This window comes from Podarcis tiliguerta, assembly GCF_965153285.1.
Source record: "Podarcis tiliguerta genome assembly, chromosome: 4".
In the NCBI taxonomy this organism is placed as follows: domain Eukaryota; kingdom Metazoa; phylum Chordata; class Lepidosauria; order Squamata; family Lacertidae; genus Podarcis; species Podarcis tiliguerta.
Genome location: NC_139537.1, coordinates 77,271,666 through 77,291,350, shown reverse-complemented (window position 1 = coordinate 77,291,350; position 19,685 = coordinate 77,271,666). Strand labels below are relative to the sequence as shown.

Below are 19,685 nucleotides of genomic sequence, written 5' to 3'. Positions count from 1 at the left end.
GGGAAGGAAGATCTATAAATCTGTTTCTTGAGGAATAGGAAAGATTTGTGTGTTATTGGAAAAGAAATTACGAAGCGTCAGAAGCTGGTGTTCAGAGAATATGGCTCTTTTCACTAATACAACTGAATAGATTTTGATTCATGACCATATAATCAATCAATAGAAGAGATATGCGACAGCCTTGCGTTGTGCCTGGACTCTCTTTAAAACTATTAAAAGAGAAAAGTGAACAGGGTATGCTAATTAATCAAAGCAAAGGCAACTCAAGGAAGGCTAAACTACAAAATAGAAGGGGTCAAAATACACACACAGCCGGGAGGAAAAAACAATACGGTACTCTGGAAGCAAAAAAACCTTAACATGCCGGGAACAGGATGAGTTAAAACCTCTTTCTCTGATGTGCTTGTCATTTTTACTTGCAGGGATTATTTTCTCACTTCGTTTATAGGGAAAGCATATAAAGGCACTTGTTGCATACCAGCTGAAATGGTAACTTCTCAGGATTTTATCACATATGAGGCCAGTAACACACAACACAACAGGCCTTCACACTCACCTCTCCCACAGTAGATCTTCTCTAACGGCTTCACACAAAAGTTGTCCTTTCATGTAGGCATGTGTACTGCTCACAAAAGAACAGATTGTCTGAAGAATGTTCTTCGCATCATTCATGCTGTCATCACTGTATTCAACAGCTAGGAAAATAAATTCAGCTTTATGTTGTTCCGTCAAAGCATCAGCATTATTATATAAACAGAGAACAATGGTTATGCTACTATTAAAAACTATTAATCTCATGTGCCTCAGGTGTGGGAACCAGCCAACACAGGGCTACATCTGAAAATTGATTTGACGTTCAAGAGTACAGACAAAAAAAAACCCCTCACGCCCCAAAATCATAGCACTCTCAAAAAAAAAGTCCCCAACCCAAAATATATGCCTTATAAATGTGCACACAAAGCATATACGTAATTATGACTTTATCCATCTCTACTCAAAGGAGTTTTCCTTACATGATCTGTATCCACTCCGTAAGCAAAACATCCTAAACTGATCAGGTGAGAACTTCTTCAGGAAATCCTAAAGACAAAGTGAAAAAGAAATACAAATTAAGCTCTAGCTCTCCTTATAACTAACAGTTATAAGAGAGTCATAAAGGACATTGCCAGTCACGGAAAATAGTCTCCATGACAGAATCCGACACGCTGCAAAATCCCAGATTGCATGTAGTGGTCAGAGTGTTGGGCTAGGACTTAGAAGACCACAGCGTCTCAGGCTGACCTACCTTGCAGAGTTGTGAGGATAAAATGAGGAGGCGGCAGGCCACCTTCAGCAACTTTGAGGAGAGGTGTGATAGAAAGGAAATCATCATCATCATTCAGCCTTCAATACTCACATGAATTAAATTTTTGCGTACAGGGCTGGGATTACACGTTTGGGACAGACCTTCCAGTTTACAACAGGAAGACCTTCGTTAACAAACACAATCCCAAGTCCTTCCACGCACCTCAAAGCTCCCGACCCTCTGCTATTATATACCTCACAAAGAGGATTATATCAAGGCAGACAGCAATCCCTGCTTCCATGAGCACCGATTGCAGCAGAATCTGACAAGGAATTTTGAGTTTTCATTTAAAGTGGGGAAACCCAAGCTTCTAGTTCTCACTGCTGAAATGTCAGAATGCACAGAAACACAGGGCTGCAAATGGGCCCCATGTCCAGGGATGGAATTTAGGCACCTGCATGAACTTACAGTCACTTCCTTCTGGCTATGTACCTCCTAGTTACTGCCTGCTAAACTTCCTCCTAGTACCCATTAGTATTTCACAAAATTAAAAATGTAACCCAAATTTTACAAAAACACAAAGAGCAGGTTCAGAATAAAGTGAATTTTGTGTGTGTATCTAAACACATGACCTGTACCTGCATCATTTTACAGTCTGAGTGAAATATCTGAATTTGGCTTCCTAGGTATAAGAAACGCAAATACTCTCACCGCTCAATATTAGAAGCACTATTTTTATGTCCTGTCTTCTGAGCATGACACGGAACAATATAATAAACTGTTAGCAACTTAAACTAAACTCGGGGTGAGAGTATCAGGGAGGAAGGCTCAAAAGAACAAGCACAGCTTGACAGACACTATTCAACTTGAGTCCAGAAAGAGAGGGAAACGACGCCTGACTAGTCCTTTGGAATCTGTTCATTCCTAAATGCGAAGGGAGACAAAAGGAAAGCAGTCAATCCTGCAGATTTTCAGGGGGGATTTTTCCACATGAGAGTTTTCTCATGAATAAACAAGAGGAAGTCTGGGTCAGTGGACTGAAACTCACCTTAAAGAGTTTATTTTTTTCTTTAAGATGAGTGAAGAAAAATTACCCATCAATTACTATGCCAACTAGCCCATCCAAAAGATTCCCCCAGTTACAATATACAACTGCAAAGGACGTGCAAAAAAATCCACAGGCAAACAAAATGTCGCCTTTGCGTTCCAAAGAATTTATCACGATGTCCTCTTCCCAACAAAACACAGGCATTTTTAAAGCTAGCATGGTGGACAAGATGCTAGCCTTGGGCCATGCTGGCTGAGGCTGAAGGAGCTGAAGTCTAACTACATCTGGAAAACTATGCATTTTCCCACCTCTGCTTTACACTTCCTACCGCTTGTTTACTCAAGACAGCAGGCCTGTTATGTTTAGTGAAGCTTACTGCCAGGTAAGCTTGCAGCCTTGGGCTGCTATCCTGAACACAGTTGGACTCACTGCATTGGATGGCGCTACACTGGACCTCAAAAATGTTGCGAGGACAAAATAAGGGAAAACAATGGCCTCCTCTGAGCAAGAGCTGGATATAAATGTTGTTAGACTCAACTCCCACCAGGCCCAGAATCCCATGGTCCAGCAACTAGGGCCCAATGATCCTCACCAATCCCTGTAACAAGTAACACTACATTTTTAAAAGCCTGTTAAACAGAACGTTTTGATGTGGTGTGAAGAATCATGGATACTGTAGAATAACCTCAAGGAGGTCCCCAAGGATTCCCCAATACAACTACAATAGATATACAGAGCCGTGTTCTCTTTGATACCTGTTTAATCCTCTGCCATCTCTGCTTAGACATAAATTCATGAATCAAAGGTAAAGGTAAAGGACCCCTGGACAGTTAAGTCCAGTCAAAGGCGACTATGGGGTTGTGGCACTCATCTTGCTTTTAGGCCGAGGGAGCTGGCGTTCGTCCACAGACAGCTTTCCAGATCATGTGGCCAGCAGGACTAAACCACTTCTGGCGCAATGGAACACCTGACGGAAACCAGAGCGCATGGAAACGCCATTTACCTTCCCATGCTTTCGAACTGCAAGGTTGGCAGGAGCTGGGACAGAGCAACGGGAGCTCACTCCATTGCTGGGATTCGAACTGCCAACCTTCTGATCGGCAAGCTCAAGAGGCTCAGTGGTTTAGACCACAACGCCACCTTTGTCCCTCTCATGAACCAATGAAGCTAAAGCAAGTGCAGAGTCAGAAGTAGAGCTGGGCGATGTCCAGAGCTGGTTTGAATTTCATATCATGATACTGTTTTCATAATTTTTGACTTGGCAATAGTGTGTGTGTGTGTGTGTGTGTGTGCACGCGCTATGCAAAATTCACAATGTGGGGAAAACTGTGAAGGCAGCCAATGTCTCTACATAACTCCATCCTCATTTCAGACATCCTAATATCATAATGCTTAGCTGATGATATATCATGATGATGAAAACCAGATATGGCCCAGCCCTAGTTAGAAGATGGGAATGCTCTTCTGTACTGAGCCTGCAATCCTAAATACACTTGCCTGGGACCAAGTCCTCTTGAACGCTATAGGACTTGTGCCCAAGTAGACATGCCCAGGGTGGCACAGGTAATCTCGAATATGAGCTGGGCCAGGCCTCAAGCATTCCTCCATCCCACCCTCTGATCTTAAGAGCTCCTTCTTCAAGTTTCTTCCTGTACAGGCCAAATCCACTGAGAGGAACTGTTCAGAGGATTCAAGTTAAATGGAAGTGTGTGCCAGTTTACAATACCTTAATGGTAATGTAGTTTTTCAGTGATTTTGACATTTTCTCACTCCCTTTAACATGCAGGTGTCCTGGAACGACAAAAGCAAGATGACTTTGCTTTATTTTCTGAGCAGAGTTTTTTTAAAAAAAAGACAAAAACAAGGTTAAATTATTTTTCAGAATAGCAGGAGCTAAAAACAGTAGACCAGAGTCTATTTCACTCAGTTTGTTGTTCTATATTAAGGAACAGAGAGGAACAAGAATTTTTTAAATATTAAAAACAGTGCTGCTATTTCTGTAACTGATCTGGTCATGTGCCTTGTAACTGCTTTAGGTTTAAATAGTTTGCATATTAATGTAGGGTTTTTCAGATATTGAAGCAAGCAGGGTGTAATATTCAACTAAGTAAGCCCATTACTATTACTCAGTGCTAGGCCAATATTTTCATTTTCGTTCCCTATTACAGTAACTAAAATATTCCCAAACACAACTAGCCCTTTAATTTGCAGCACCACAGATCAAAATCGCCCACCCCCAGGAAATTCTTCAACTAAAAAATTAAGGAACAATCCCAGGGCCCTATCCCAACAGAAACAAATGGGCTGAGACAAATAGGCTTTCTTTCATTTGCTATACATGGAGCATTCATAAAACTGGGCCCAATTTTATGGAACCTCCTTCCAGCTGAGATAACACAGTCCACCTACCCCTGACCCCAAAACCTACCGAAGACTTTTAATCCAGCAGGCATTGTAACTTAAGCTTGATTTAATAGTTTTAACCAATTTTCACCTGTTCAATATTATATTTTCTGTATACCACGTAGGGACTATTGTAACCAAGTGGTATATACCGTATTTTTCGCTCCACAGGACGCACTTTTTCCCTCTTAAAATCTAAGGGGGAAAGTCTGTGCATCCTATGGAGTGACTGCAGGGGGGAGACAGGCAGGAAAAGCCCCCAAGAGCCGCACACAAGTTTCACACGGCTCTTGCGGGCTTTTCCCCAGGAGGGAGAAGGGACTGACGCGGCCAGTCAGTCCCTTCTCCCTCCTCGTAGAAAAGCCCACAGGAGCCGCGCGCTCCTTAAAGGGTGCTCGGCTCCTGTGGGCTTTTGCAGGAGGTGGGGGAATTGCCTTAGCTGCGCGCAGCCTCTCCAGCCGGGAGAGGCTGCGCAAGGCTAAAGAAGCCAAGGCAGCGAGCGCGATCCATCCCGCTCACTGCCTTGGTTTCTTTAGCCACGCTTCTTTAGCCACGCTGGAGAGGTTTAGCTCCCGGCTGGAGAGGTTGCGCGGCTATGGCAGAAGCCAAGACAGCCAGCGGGATGGATCCTGCTCGCTGTCTTGGCTTCTTCGCTCTTTGGGGCTGGGGAATAATATTTTTTTTCTTGATTTCCCCCTCTAAAAACTAGGAGCGTCTTGTGGTCCGGTGCGTCCTATAGAACGAAAAATATGGTAAGCTGTTTAAACAAATCAATAATATTATATAAGCAAAGTGCCACTTTCAAGCCCCAGATGGCTTCCTAGGACCATTTTACCTCATTCTTTTCTGAGAAAAGGCAGAAACAGAAGGAAACCCTATTGATGGACAATGCTTTGCAACAACCACACAGCATGACTCCACTGGAACCTGTATGTGGCAGGAAGTCGCAAATGACCACAGCATGTGTGTGGGCATCGTGTGTGACAATCTGCACACGGCTTTCACACAATTTCTACATAGAAGTGTGCTAGAAACATATACTGTGTGAAGTGATTCTTAGGTTTTGTTGTGCACCATTGTACTGTTAAACACACACACACACACGAGAGAGAGGGAGAGAGAGTTGTGCATTTTCTCCATCGGCTCCTTCTACAAATATTTCAAGAGAGGCAAGCAGTCTTGAATAGAGTCCCATTAATGAGCTTGCCCAAACTCTACAATCTGTTAAGGAACACTGACAAGTTATTTTCTGAAACTCAATAATAATTGCCTATGAATAATTCACATTAAGTTATGGGAAGAAGAAGAAGAAGAGGAAGAAATCAGTTAATGAATGCAACATGCTGGCTTTCACAATAGCGCCACTGAAAGGTAGAGATAAGTAAATTAATCAGATACAGGTAATCTGAACACCCAAATAGCACTCTACATCATTCGAAGCATGCACGTGTAAGAAAGTAATTTTTAAAAGCAACGTCTTAAACATAATGGAGTGAATATCTCTAGTAGAAAAATTCAGAATCTTTCAGCATTTTGATTTACAATATTAAGTAGGCTGTTGCACCCTAAATATATATGCAGTGGTACCTCTAGTTATGAACTTAATTCATACCAGAGGTCTGTTCTTAACCTGAAACTGTTCTTAACTAGAGGCGTGCATTCGCTAATGGGGCCTCTTGCTGCCACTGCACCGCTGGCACACGATTTCCGTTCTCATCCTGGGGCAAAGTTCTCAACTCAAGGTAGCTCTTCCAGGTTAGCGGAATTTGTAGCCTGACGCGTTTGTAACCTGAGGCATTTGTGACTCGAGGTACCACTGTATATATATATTATAGGAACAGGGAAAACCATTAATCAGAAATAATGACTCAACTCTGCAAAAAGAGTAAAAATGGTTTGAACCAGGCTGACTGCTTGTTGAAATTTCACCATTTGGGTATTTATTTGTTTCATACTGTTACAAGAGAAGGTAGTACTGAGATACTTAAAAGAAGCTAAATCTGCCCTCGCATCAACAGGCTTAAAATAAACCAATGCCTGAGACACATTCACAAATAAAGACACACGTGAGGCAACTCTTTTTCAGAAGGGCTTGCCTTACCCTCGTCAATTCATGCGCACATTTTATGAGCACAACTATTCTCCTTACTTTTCCCACTCCAAGAAGAGATGTGATGTGAAAATATCCCAGAATGCTCCTTCCTAGCATTTGTGGTAGGACAAAGGCACCTTGGGCCCTGATCTGGTAACGTCCACATGAACAAGGACAGGGATATGTAATTCCCCTTACAGAAGACACCATGCTCCCTCTCTCCCTTCCACTCCCCTCAGAGGGCCAAATCAAATGTCATGTGCCCCACCCAAAGGCTGCTGAAGAGGAGGAGAGCTTCACACAGGAGGGCACAACAGCCTCCATCTTGAAAACCACAAATGGAAAGAAGTCCACCTAAGAGGACTTGTCCTCTTTCTTCTCCCCACCACCCACAGCTTCCAAAAGGGCTATCCAGAGGGTTGGGGAACTTTCCTGAGCAATGTGGGAAAGAGCATGGGGGGCAGCACTGAAAAGGTGACCCAAAATCAGGCAGAGGAACTTGTAGCTCCATTCATACAAGGTTCCTCTTCAAGATTTTGGGTAAGTTCCCACAACCACCAACAGCTCACCTCCTATCCCACACTGTTCGCTTGGGTCCCCCAACTCCAAAGAGGCATTAATGGGGCTATAGAGGGAGGTTCAAGGGTACCATTGAGAGGGTCTGTTGTTGCAGCTCCCCGATAGTAGAATCCTCTCCCCAGTGAAGTCCACATAGTGCCATCATTAACTTCTCTCTTTTTCCAGGCAGCTGGTGGCTGATGGTGATTTTGCTATTTCTTGATATTACTTTGCTGCTGAAGATCTGCTGCTGTTTTATTGGGTCTGTTCTATGGGTTATTGTATGCTAATAATAATAATAATAATAATAATAATAATAATAATAATAATTTATTATTTGTACCCCGCCCATCTGGCTGGGTTTCCCCAGCCACTCTGGGAGGCTTCCACAGAAACCAAAAATACACTAAAATCACACATTAAAAACTTCCCTGAACAGGGCTGCCTTAAGATGTCTTCTGAATGTCAGGTAGTTGTTTATCTCTTTGACATCTGATGGGAGGACGTTCCACAGGGCGGGCGCCACTACCGAGAAGGCCCTCTGCCTGGTTCCCTGTAGCTTTGCTTCTCGCAATGAGGGAACCGCCAGAAGGCCCTCAGCGCTGGACCTCAGTGTCCGGGCAGAACGATGGGGGTGGAGACGCTCCTTCAGGTATACTGGGCCGAGGCAGTTTAGGGCTTTAATATATAACATACACAAATTGTTCTTCTGATTTGCTTTATGATCTTAAAATTTTGGAAGTTTGGAGACTCCTTATGTTGCAACTAATAAATGGAATTAAAATCCTTATTCACAGATCACAGGGTCCAAGTTCATATTTGTACTGAGCTTGGTCTGTGAGCCAATCCAATTGCACAGGCCACTTCTATGCTGCCACAGCTGATCCCTAATAGGAAGATGGCTTGGAGAGGCTCCAAAATATTGTGCTGACTCATTCAGAAAAGCCCAACATAAACTTGCACACACACCATATTGCAGAGTAGTGCAATACACAAGTACCTTCTGTAGTCTCAATAAGCAAACTGTGTTTGTCAGGCACTGAGAAGTAACAGAAGAACAGATAAAGAGAATCAAAATTAAGTTACGACATGCGGTAATTATGGTCATTAAATGTTACCTTTAAAAACTTGATTTTGTCCGGATCGGCGTAAAGCATAAAGGGACGTCAAAAGCAAAAAAAGGGTTTATTTAAGCACTTACCAGAGTGTAGAAAATAATTTCCCCATTGTTCACACTGATGATAAACTTCACACTGAGCAATTTCGTTTTCGTGATGAGGAAATGCAAGATCGATTCCACCAGTGTGGATATCCAAATGTCCTCCAAACACCAGACTACAACAAAAGCAATCAATGAGTGTGAGTTGGGGGGGAGGAGAAAAAAGACAGAGAAATACATTCCTGTTACAGTTCAGTAAAGAGAAGAATTGGCAGCCAGCTCTGGAATTTATTCAAACCACTGCATCAGCTTAAGTTTATCATACAAGGAATCATCTAGATATAGGTTTTCTATTAGCCAAATGAAGTGTGTGTGTGTGTGTGTTTGTGTCATATTCTTTGATTTATTTTTTTCAGAAGCGCTGAAAAAAAGCACTGTACTTGTGTTCAATCCACAGGAGCAGATCAATAATGGCACTTTACCAATCTGTTCCGATCTCACTCCAAATAAGCAGAAAGATTTTTTAAAACATTACAAGGCAAAGCCAGTTTAAGAGGAGCACCTTGCAAAGTGTGTTTTTCCAGGATTCTAAGATTGATTTTAATTGGCTGTGGTGTTTTTTGCAGAATAAGAGCAACAGAGGGACATTCTGTGCAGCGAGTTTTTCCTCCTATGCAAGAAGTCCCGTGCATCCCTGGGTATGCATCAGCAAATGTAATGTTTGAACAAGGCAACCACAGTTGCAACCAGCAGCAATTGTGCACAAGCGTTTCAATAAGGCAGAGCAGATGCAACTGCAGCACAACAGTTCTGGATGTCGTCATTCATTATTGCCAAATTAACCAGCAAGCTGAGCTCCGTTGACAAAGTGTTTGGAGTTCCATACAGTACGAGGTGCCTGTTCTCTGCTCCCTTGCACACCTATAAAGGGATGGCATTAAATTGAGCCACTTACTTGAATGCTGCAGTACTTCCATTTACCTCTAGATGGAAGTGGCCTTACCCTTATTAAACACTGTAATCTCAGCCCCAAAGAGTTTAACTGAGACAGCAGAGGAACTGCAGCCTTAGTCCAGCTTCCAGATTGTCACAGACTACCTATCTCCATTGTCTCTCGAGGACAACAACACTGATCATTATTTTATATTGCTTATAGATATTTTATTGACTAAGCGGTTTACAATTTGTTCTCAGTAAAGAAAATATATTCAGCCAAATGCTTCTTAAAACTTTGCGTGTTGAGGACTACTTGTTCCGGTCCCTTGTTTTCCATGAACTACATTAGAAGCTGTTTTTGAAATGGCTTCTTGAGTTGAAGTGCTTTGGGGGGCCCAATCCAGCTGAACTGAACAGACAGCATGAAGTGAAGAGGGAAGCACTCCTAGGTCTACAAAGACTTGTCCTAGATCCCTAAGACATTTGCCTATCTGTCACCTAAAAACGATGTCACCTTGTGTGTTCCAAGTACAGATGCACAGACCGTAGGAGCTGCCATTTTGTTCGACATTCACCGCCATAAACTCCAGATAAGTCAAAGTAAGAAGAACCTGCTGGATCAGGCCAATGGCTCAGGATAGCTCAGTATCCTCCTCTCACAAGGGCTAACCAGATTGCTTGCAGGAAGCCTTAAGTCTGCCAGCTTCTCTCTCTGTTTCTACTCTGGCTTTGCAGACTGCCTAAAATAACATTGTACAGTCATACCTTGGGTTACAGACGCTTCAGGTTGCTTTTTTTGGGTTGCGGACCGTCGAAACCCAGAAGTACCGGAACGGGTTACTTCCGGGTTTTGGTGGTCGTGCATGCGCAGAAGCGCTAAATCACACTTTGCGCATGCGCAGAAGCGCCGAATCGCAATCCGTGCATGCGCAGATGCGGGTTGCGAACATGCATCCCACACGGATCATGTTCTCAATCTGAACGTCCACCGTAAACCGCAGTTTAGGAATCACCGGCTTGGCTCCCCTGTAGGATCACTGCATCTCTTGCACGGATTGCGATTCGGCGCTTCTGCGCATGCGCAAAGCGTGATTTAGCACTTCTGCGCATGCACGACCACCAAAACCCAGAAGTAACCCGTTCCGGTACTTCTGGGTTTCGACGGTCCGCAACCCAAAAAAATTGGTGTGCTCTCCTGACTTGCCACGGCGCATCGAAGCAAGCACAAGATGTGGGCTACAAAGGCATCAGATGTTACTGCCTTTAGTTTGCAGCCCTTCCACTCAGAAGAGCTGTCCTTAAAATGTGATTTCATTATTTGCTTTCTCCCTCAAACTGCAATTGCCATTAATTGTCACTTATTAAAAATTTAAACTGTTCTCAACAGAACCCCTCCGTGATTCACATGTCAATCGCTTTCTAATGCATGCTCATAAAAAAACAAAGACGAAGAAGTCCAGACCGGCTGACCTTGATATCGTTGAACACTCAATGTGCCAGCCAGGCCTTCCGTTCCCCCAGGGAGAACCCCAGCACGTCTCTTGAGGTTTGGCTGCCTTCCAAAGAGCGAAATCCTTCACGTTACGCTTATCGCTGTCGGCTGCCAATAACAAGGGGTGACGCATTAACAAAGATGCTCGGAATGAGTTAAGTGTGTAAAAGAGACCTCTGCTATATTCCGTAAGTAATCTGGACAGCTTCATATGTCTCACTAGCACGTCTCAAGACCTGCCACTGGGCCTTAGGCCACTTTCAGTGCAATTTTAAAGGCCAAATATTTGGGGAGCGGGGTCACCTGAGGGGAGCATCACAAAATCACAGCAGGGGAATCAGAATCATAGAATTGTAGGAGTTGGAAGAGAACTCAAGGGTCGTCAAGTTCAACCCCTTGCAATGCAAGGAATCTCAACACATGGTCCTCCATCCAATTTAAAAACATACTGGACCCTGCTTAACTTTGCAAATGGGCTAGAAGTTTTATGGCTGCACCACTAGGAGGGCATCCCTGTGGGAGCTGTCAGTTTTTGTTTTTAATAAAAATGGACACACATGGGTGCAGAGGTTGTCCAGAGCACCACACTGATGTACTTATGGAAGCAGTTATAAATAACCTGTACAAATTAAATTTAAAACTGGGAGGTTCCACAAAAGACTCTTTAGGAGCCAGATGCAGCCCATGTGCTACAGCTTATCACCCCTGGCTTACACAGAACCAAGTTAAAACAGGGCTACTAGCATCCTTTCTATGTATTATATACTTTTTGCATAGAATACATACAAAGCCTCCGTAATTCATGCAGAAGCCAACACAGCTTTTGTTAACTTACCTGGTTCCTCTTGGGTGTCAGGGTAAACCTGCGTTAGCTTTCCATATCTGTCTCCCCTAGAACGGACATCAAAATATACATTACCTGTCGGAAATAAACAGTTTGGTCTTATTACAAAGATGGAAGCGATTAGGCCTACTGATTTAAGGCCTAGCCAATTTAAGGCCTAGCCAATTTAAGGGCAGCCAATGTAGTGCTCTACAGAAGTTGTTGCACCACAATTCTCATCATCCCTGAAGGCTGACTGTGCTGGCTGGAGCTGATGAAAGTTGGAGTGCAACAATAGATGGAGGACACCCTGTTGACTACCCTTGGATTAAGGGGAAACTCTACACCTGGGTTTCCCAAACTTGGGTCTCCAGCTGTTTTTGGACTACAATCCCCATCATCCCTGACCCTACTGCTAGCTAGGGATGATGGGAGTTGTAGTCCAAAAGCAGCTGGAAACCCAAGTTTGGGAAACCCTGATCTACACATTCCTCTATATCCATGCACCCAGCACACCACCACACAGGGTACTGAACAGTGCCAGCAACCATAGGAAGATGGTATCCCTATGCTGATCACATAAACCAAGCAGGCTGCATGTGGAATCATCTGCCAAAGTGGACTGGCCCAAGGTCACTCAGTGAACTTCCTGGCTGAGTAGGGAACCCTGCTCTCACAGGTCCTCATCTGCCACTCTTAACTACTAGGTCACAATGGCTCAAAGTTAATAGTTACATTAACTCTGCATTTGCTATTTAACAGCTGCACAAGACGTATTCAAGGCAACATGAAAAAAACAGACACCAAAAAATGTCTTCTACACTAATTAACATGCAATTGCATAGTTCAGAAGATTTACCTTTCAATGTTGCGTAACCGTGCCCGCTATCAATGATCTGCTGTATAAAAGAAATGATCTGAGGAATATTTTCAGTCACTCTCATATATATTGTAGGAGGTAGAACCTGAAAATTTAAAAGAAGTCATCAGCTTTGATTAATCAATGTGGACTATCAGCAGCAGGTTTAAGTGTTACCTGGTCGATAGAATAACAAAAAGAACACCAAGTTCACAGGAAAAATCAATGAAGTTGGGGAGACACCTAAATATGCATAGGCATCTTTTCCAACAAATAAAAGATGTCTTCCATATTAGAGGAAATATTTGTACCTTTAAAGCATCCATGTCTTGCTTGAAGTCCTCCTCATAAAAACGAGCAAGAGACACTGGTGATATGCCCATCTGTAAGAAAGGAGCGCACAGGTAAATTTGTTTGATCAGTTAGTTAATAGCGAACTGAAGGAAATAAATCCAATAAGCCACATTAACTGCTAGCCTGAGGAGCACAACAATCTTACATATCAAGGAAGAAGGGAACTAATCTTTTTTTTTGGGGGGGGGGGGGACATCCTTAATCTAAAGGTAGCTTCCATTTCAAACACGGAATTAAAAATACCCCCATTCATAGTCAAACAGGAATGACAGGTGACAGCTCTCCGGAGCCCTGACAACAGCAAAAACCCCAAACGTTCAGGGAAATTCCTTGAAGCACTTAATACTATTTCTCATTTCATTGAGATAAAAGAAGATACAATTCAAAATGGGTCAAACTAGACTGGTAATGGAGCGATATCCACCCCACCCCCCCGCGCCCCATAGCACACCCACTTGTTTTGATTACTGTTTGGGGCTGAGGCCTACAAAAGCAAGTGTTTATCATTTTGAAGGAATTCCCTTGGTTTTAGCTCCCTAGCATCACCAGAAAGTCAGCTCAGAGGGGGAATCACCACAAAACCAAATCCTATTGTCTATGTGACATCATTATGCTGCCCACAGAATCCCAGATCGTTTGGGAGAGTCTTTCCCAGCCTGGTGCTTTCCACATGTTTCTGACGTCAACTCCCCATGAACTCCAGCCAGCACAAACACCAAGTTGGAGAAGGCTGATCTGGGGTCATCCAGGAAGCAGCCTGGGATTACTGTTTTTTGCTTATGTTTTTAAAAGTATTTTTCAGTACTTTGGATCTTCCCCTTCAGAGCTGGTGGGAAAGGAGGAACTATGAGCGACAAGTAAAAATGTTAAGTACTGTATGGACGAAAGCTTGGTGGACCCCCATATGGTACAAGAGGCACCATACGTCAACAACTCAAGTTACTAGATTTAAATGTCCCAGCAATTCCCGGCATACAAAAACTGAGCTGCTCAATGCCAATATATTATGCCAAATGTTAGGACAGTAAATTGGGCAGATGGGGAATCAGAAAAAAATTACTGAATTGCAAGGATAGAACTGGTTTAACTGCATTTAGGTAGGTTAGCATTGATGGCACTGGGGTATCTGGGTAGAATTGTGACAGATAACTGGAAGAGAACCTTTAAAATGTGATAATGATTTCCAATCCTTGTTAAGTGGGAATCCTGGTTATTATTTATTAATTTTAAAAGTATACCACAGTACACACTCTCTCTATATACATATGTATATAAATCTCTAGGTGATCCTGCTCTGTTCCAGTAACAAGAAGCCGAAAGCACCAGCCTGAAGATGACGAGTGAGACCTCGTCGAAACGTCGCCTAGACACCCCAACTTTTACACGGGAAGACACCCGAGGACACCAAAACCTGCAAATCTCTAGGTGGTTTACACAAAAGCTATAAAAAAATGACAATCACTACCACCAATTAAAGTTCCTAACAATGTGGTAAGAACACAAAACTGTATAGCACAAAGAAAAATCAAGCATTGTACAAAACAAAATAAACATTAAGAAGTCCAGGAAAGTTTAGATCAGGCACCCCCAAACTTGGCCGTCCAGCTGTTTTGGGACTTCAACTCCCATCATCCCTAGCTAACAGGACCAGTGGGCAAGGATGATGGGAATTGTAGTTCCAAAACAACTGGAAGGCCGAGTCTGGGGGTGCCTGGTTTAGGTGAACATAATCTTAAAGAAGCATTCAAAGGTATTGCCGTTTCTGCCTCACAAATAACCCACGGACGGGTGCTATCACCAAGAAGGCTCACTTCTTAAGCATTGTCAACAAGTAACAACTAAGTGGTCACAGAACAACTGGCAGGCTCTTCTTTGAAGAGCTTAAAAGATTGACTTGGTCTGTACCTGGGGATGCAGTCTGCAGAATATTCTGGTTCCCAAAGTTTTAAATAACAACAACCACACCCTTCTGAACATGGCTCAGTAGCTAACAGCCACTGCACATCTTTCAACACTGGTGTAACATGTATATAGCTTGGTGTCCCACCAAGCACTATAGTCGCTGCATTTGGTGCTTGCTGCAGATTCCAAACCAGGTACAAGGGCAGCCCCACGAATAGCACATCACAGTAGTCTAATTGTGAGGTTATCCATGCATAAACTACTGCAGCAAGGCTATCCCTCTCCAGGAATGGTTGCACCAGTCAAAACTGGCAATGTGTGTGATTAACCACTGATGTCACCTGATCCATCACTAGTGACAGTGATGGATCTCAGAGAAATCCCAAAATACACACTTCCTCCTTCAGAGGCATTCCTATCCAGCGCCTTCATTCCTTTATCACAGCTAACACTGCCACAGCTGTATTACTTAACAGAGGTTAAGGTAGGAGATGGAAATTTACTTCAAGAGGGACAGGCATGGGGACAGATCTCCTAACTGCAATTGAGAGAAGCCTCTCTCTTGTTTGGCTGAGGCCTAGCAGAACTTTTCACCTACAAAAAGATAGAGAGAGTCTGCAAATCTCCCAAATTTGCAGTACAGTCATACCTTGGGTTACAGACGCTTCAGGTTGCGTTGTTTTTGTTTTCTTTTGTTACGGACCTGCCTCAATCCGGAAGTACCAGAACAGGTTACTTCCAGGTTTCAGGGGTCGCGCACACGCGCAGAAGCACTAAATTACACTTTGTGCATGCGCAGAAGTGCCGAATCACAACCTGCACATGCGCAGACGCACCGCTGCGGGTTGTGAACGCTGCGGGTTGTGAACGTGCATCCTGCACAGATCACGTTCGCAACCCGAGCCTCCACTGTATCCGTTTCATTTCACAGTCTAACTAGACTGGCTATAATGCAAACAGTACAATACAGCACATTTGTAAAATCCACTGGATTGCGAACCAAAAAGCAAGCTGAACTATATGCACTTACCTCACTGGCTCTCTTAATTATTTTGTCATCTATATCTGTTATCCCCATCACCATGACGACTTCCTTTCCAAACATCTTTGTCAGTATTCTTCGAATTATATCAAATTTAACATAGGAGCTGAAAGAGAGGGGGAAAGGCACATGCATTACGGGCCTCAGTCGGATATGAAACAGGTTGGTTTTATGTTAAGTAGACATACTGAAGCTAGTATTTTATTTTATTTTTTGCTTCAGAAGCCTCAGCAGAAAGACGAACACCTTGTTAAAGCATGAGGCACAGTGACCCATCATATTTTGGATCTCAGAAGTGAATTTTTCTCCACGCCAGGCTGACTTTCCCCCCTATCTTTTCTTCCAAGCCTCACTTGGGTGCATTTAACTACACTTCTTATTCTGCAGGATGCTGATAGCTTGCACTTGGCTAACTCCTCAGGGTTACAATTCTAGTATTCCTGCTCTCTGCTGAAAAACAGCTTGATGCTAATGTACTCATAAGAAGAGTATCTACTACACAAAGCAAGAGTCTATATTGAAGCCGGCTGGTGCAGAACTAATTCCGACCAAAAAAATATGAAATTTTAGCATGTGAAGGCTTACCAAGCATGCCCAAGGTGTGCGTGGTCATAGACAGTAGGTCCACAGCTATACCTGTGAATAAAATTAAGATCTACTAAGAAAAACACCAGAAGGCGTTACATAATGATCAGTTTCAAAATTCACATCAACCATTACACAGCTGAATAAGGAGGGTGAAGCAAATGACCTCTGAACTCGGAGCCCATTTTAGGCACAGTAGGGAAAACTAATCCCCCCCCCCCCCGGGGAAAAAACAAGTCTTTGTTAAGCAAACAATACAAGGTTCCTGGACTCGGTCCTTGCCCACGCTCCTTAACTGCTGCCTCCTCTGTCAAGTTTGCCTAAAGCTTTTTGTTATTCTGTTCCTGGCCTTGCCTTGTTTCCTAGAGGTACCCAACATCTCAATTTCCCCATTTTCAAACTCACACCTGTTCCATTCAGTGTCCCTGTTCTCCACCATGTCTCAGCCTTCTGCTTATTCACACACCTACTGAGAAATTGCTTCCCTACCTCTCTCAAAGTCTGTATCCATTATGCCATGGTGCAATTCTGGTTTCAACTTTTTAAAAGCGCAGGCCACGTATAGCTGTGAGCCCGATTACTGAGCAAGACCCCACAAATAAATCCTATGCACACCTAATTGTAAGTTCCATCCAACTTACTTCCACATAAAGCACCCAAGGATTGTGCCACAACTTTTGCTGGTTTTAAATATTTAGATAAAAGTAAAGGGACCCCTGACCATTAGGTCCAGTCGTGGCCGACTCTGGGGTTGCGGCGCTCATCTTGCTTTACTGGCTGAGGGAGCCGGCATACAGCTTCCAGGTCATGTGGCCAGCATGACTAAGCTGCTTCCGGTGAACCAAAGCAGCGCACGGAAACGCCATTTACCTTCCCGCCGGAGTGGTACCTACTTATCTACTTGCACTTTTGACGTGCTTTCGAACTGCTAGGTTGGCAGGAGCAGGGACCGAGCAACGGGAGCTCACCCCGTCGCGGGGATTCGAACCACAGACCTTCTGATCACCAAGCCCTAGGCTCTGTGGTTTAGACCACAGCGCCACATGCGTCCTAATATTTTAATATTTAGCTGGACCCAAATGTACTGCATTACTAATTACTAGTTCCCCTGGGAGCTTCGATTCTAACAAACTGCAACATCTCAAAAGGTGAGACTTTACCCTCTTCACTGCTGGGGGTGGGGGCGGAGGGGAATCCATTTTATTTACCTATTTACCTATTTATTATTTACCTATCCATTTTATTGCTAGCTATGAAGGTATCCCAGAAGGGGGGGGGGAATAAATTAAAAGGAATAGGAGCGCAATTTTCTAAGTATTCTAACCAAGTCACCATATCCGCGTTTCGCAGGATGAGAGGCTCTTTCCTTCTGCTCAGGCTATTGTACACCTGGATGCCGCTGTCCCGACCCGCGGGCTTGATCCACTTGGTCCCGCGCTCCGGACCACCGCTGCACCTTGCTCTCCGGGAAGCGACGCCCAGAAGATGCTTGCCTTCGGCAGCTGAAGCGCCTTCGCCGGCTGATAGGCGGAGGAGGGCCAATCTCCCATAACGCCTGAAACCCAGACGCGGCGAGCAGGAGGAGGAGGAGCCGCCGGCGCGCCAAGGAACCAAGCAAGCGCGAAACATGCTCCTCGACGGCGGCCCCCGAGCCTGTTTGGGGCGCTTTGGGTTTGGTTTCCCGGCTCCTCTTTACGAATCAGCTGCTTGGCGCCCAGGCCAGCAATGCCACAGGCTGCGGCGCCCGCATGGTCGGGCTGCAGAAATGCAATGAAGAGGCAGCGCGCCTCCTCCTTGGCGTAACGAGGGCGGCACTGCGCGGGCGCCGGAACCGCTCGGAAGAGGAAAGGGAGACGCGCACAGCCTGTCGCGCCTGTAGCAACAGCCGGCGCTGCCTGTGCAGCTACAGCCAGAAAACCCACCAGGAAAAGGAGGAGCTTTCTCTGCCTGAAGCTGGGAGGGGAAAGCGGAGGGAAGGAGGCGGCATTTGGGTTGCTCGCCGCGCTGGTAGAATAGCGCCTCGGCTGCAATAGCTTTCGCATTCCCTCCCCTCGTCTCTTCTTCCAAATCCCCTGCTCTCCTGGTTCCCACCGACCTTGGAAATAGCGCGACCGTCCTTAGCAGATCAAAGTATAGCTTCCGATGCCATGCGCGCGTGAAGTCCTTCAAGGAGACTGAATTGCTGGGAAAGGGCGCCTGAGGCGCGTAGGCTTCCTTCCTCTCCCTCGCCCCGCGACATCCTTTTTTTGAAGTCGGTGGAACGGATCTGGTTAGCACCGTAAAATGTAAAACCCCCTGAGAGCTCCGAGCGCGGGCGACGGCGGCAGTTGGTTTTAGCAATAGCCTCGCTCCAGATCTACAAAGAGCAAGGTTTCCAATCTGAATGAGCATCGCACGGCAAAGTTATTAAGAGGAACCAGGATCTTAATTTTTGGAGTCAGGTTTTTATTTTATTTTTTTACAACGTACAAGGTATAGGGGAGGGGGATAAATTTGAAAGTGTTATTTTTTAAAACCATAAAATATAATTTTATTTATCGAAATGAAGCAAAATCTACAGTAAGATGGGAAATAAGGCACTCGCTCTCAGTGGAAGACTGAATGGGGCAGCTGACAATCATGTGAGCCTCAGAAAATGTGTTATTTGATTACTGCGGTACTGTATTGCCTTGTAATTATAGGAGAAAAAATAGCCAGGATTCCTACAAATTCCTAAACATTTCCTGGTTATTAGTATTTTACATCAGTCCACTTGTTCCTTGGGAGAAGATCCACAGAAAAGGCTGATAGCTTTTATTGGGGTGGCCAACCTAGAATATGTTCTTGTCAATGGCTCATTTACTTCATTTTGCAGCCCTTGGGCCTCTACAGCCGAGCATTTTTAAATTGTTGAGTCATGTAGATGAGTATAAACATGTGTTCTGTGCTGGTTCTTTGTTGGTCCAATTAAGGCTGCAGTTCGAGACACATTTACTAGGGAGAAAGCTCCACAGAACACAGTGTGACATACTTTGGAGTGATCATAGACAGAAATGGATCACGCTACAACAGCCAGAACGGCCTCTGAAAGTCCATTTGTCCTTGGTCTTGTCGATGACAAATTGGCAGTAGGTATTTGCCAAGTGGGGTCCCAACCAGGTGTTCTTG

The 19,685-nt window shown here is 44.3% G+C and overlaps 1 protein-coding gene across 3 annotated transcripts in view; it reads right to left on the bottom strand.

The window, feature by feature from the left end:
- Positions 1-18,419, bottom strand: part of CARS2 (cysteinyl-tRNA synthetase 2, mitochondrial) — a 40,227-nt gene extending 21,808 nt beyond the window's left edge. For all 3 annotated transcript variants that reach the window (XR_014510442.1, XR_014510443.1, XM_083437855.1), the window contains exons 1-11: positions 17,863-18,419; positions 16,539-16,589; positions 15,942-16,059; positions 12,967-13,038; positions 12,656-12,761; positions 11,809-11,892; positions 10,952-11,081; positions 8,588-8,721; positions 4,060-4,124; positions 1,014-1,080; positions 557-695 (exon numbers count right to left, since the gene is read on the bottom strand). Coding sequence is in view for 1 of the 3 variants with exons in the window: in XM_083437855.1 (XP_083293981.1) it covers positions 557-695; positions 1,014-1,080; positions 4,060-4,124; positions 8,588-8,721; positions 10,952-11,081; positions 11,809-11,892; positions 12,656-12,761; positions 12,967-13,038; positions 15,942-16,059; positions 16,539-16,589; positions 17,863-18,167 (1,271 nt within the window). In the remaining 2 variants the exon portion in view is untranslated. The remainder of the gene's footprint in view (positions 1-556; positions 696-1,013; positions 1,081-4,059; positions 4,125-8,587; positions 8,722-10,951; positions 11,082-11,808; positions 11,893-12,655; positions 12,762-12,966; positions 13,039-15,941; positions 16,060-16,538; positions 16,590-17,862) is intronic.
- Positions 18,420-19,685: the final 1,266 nt, after the last annotated feature.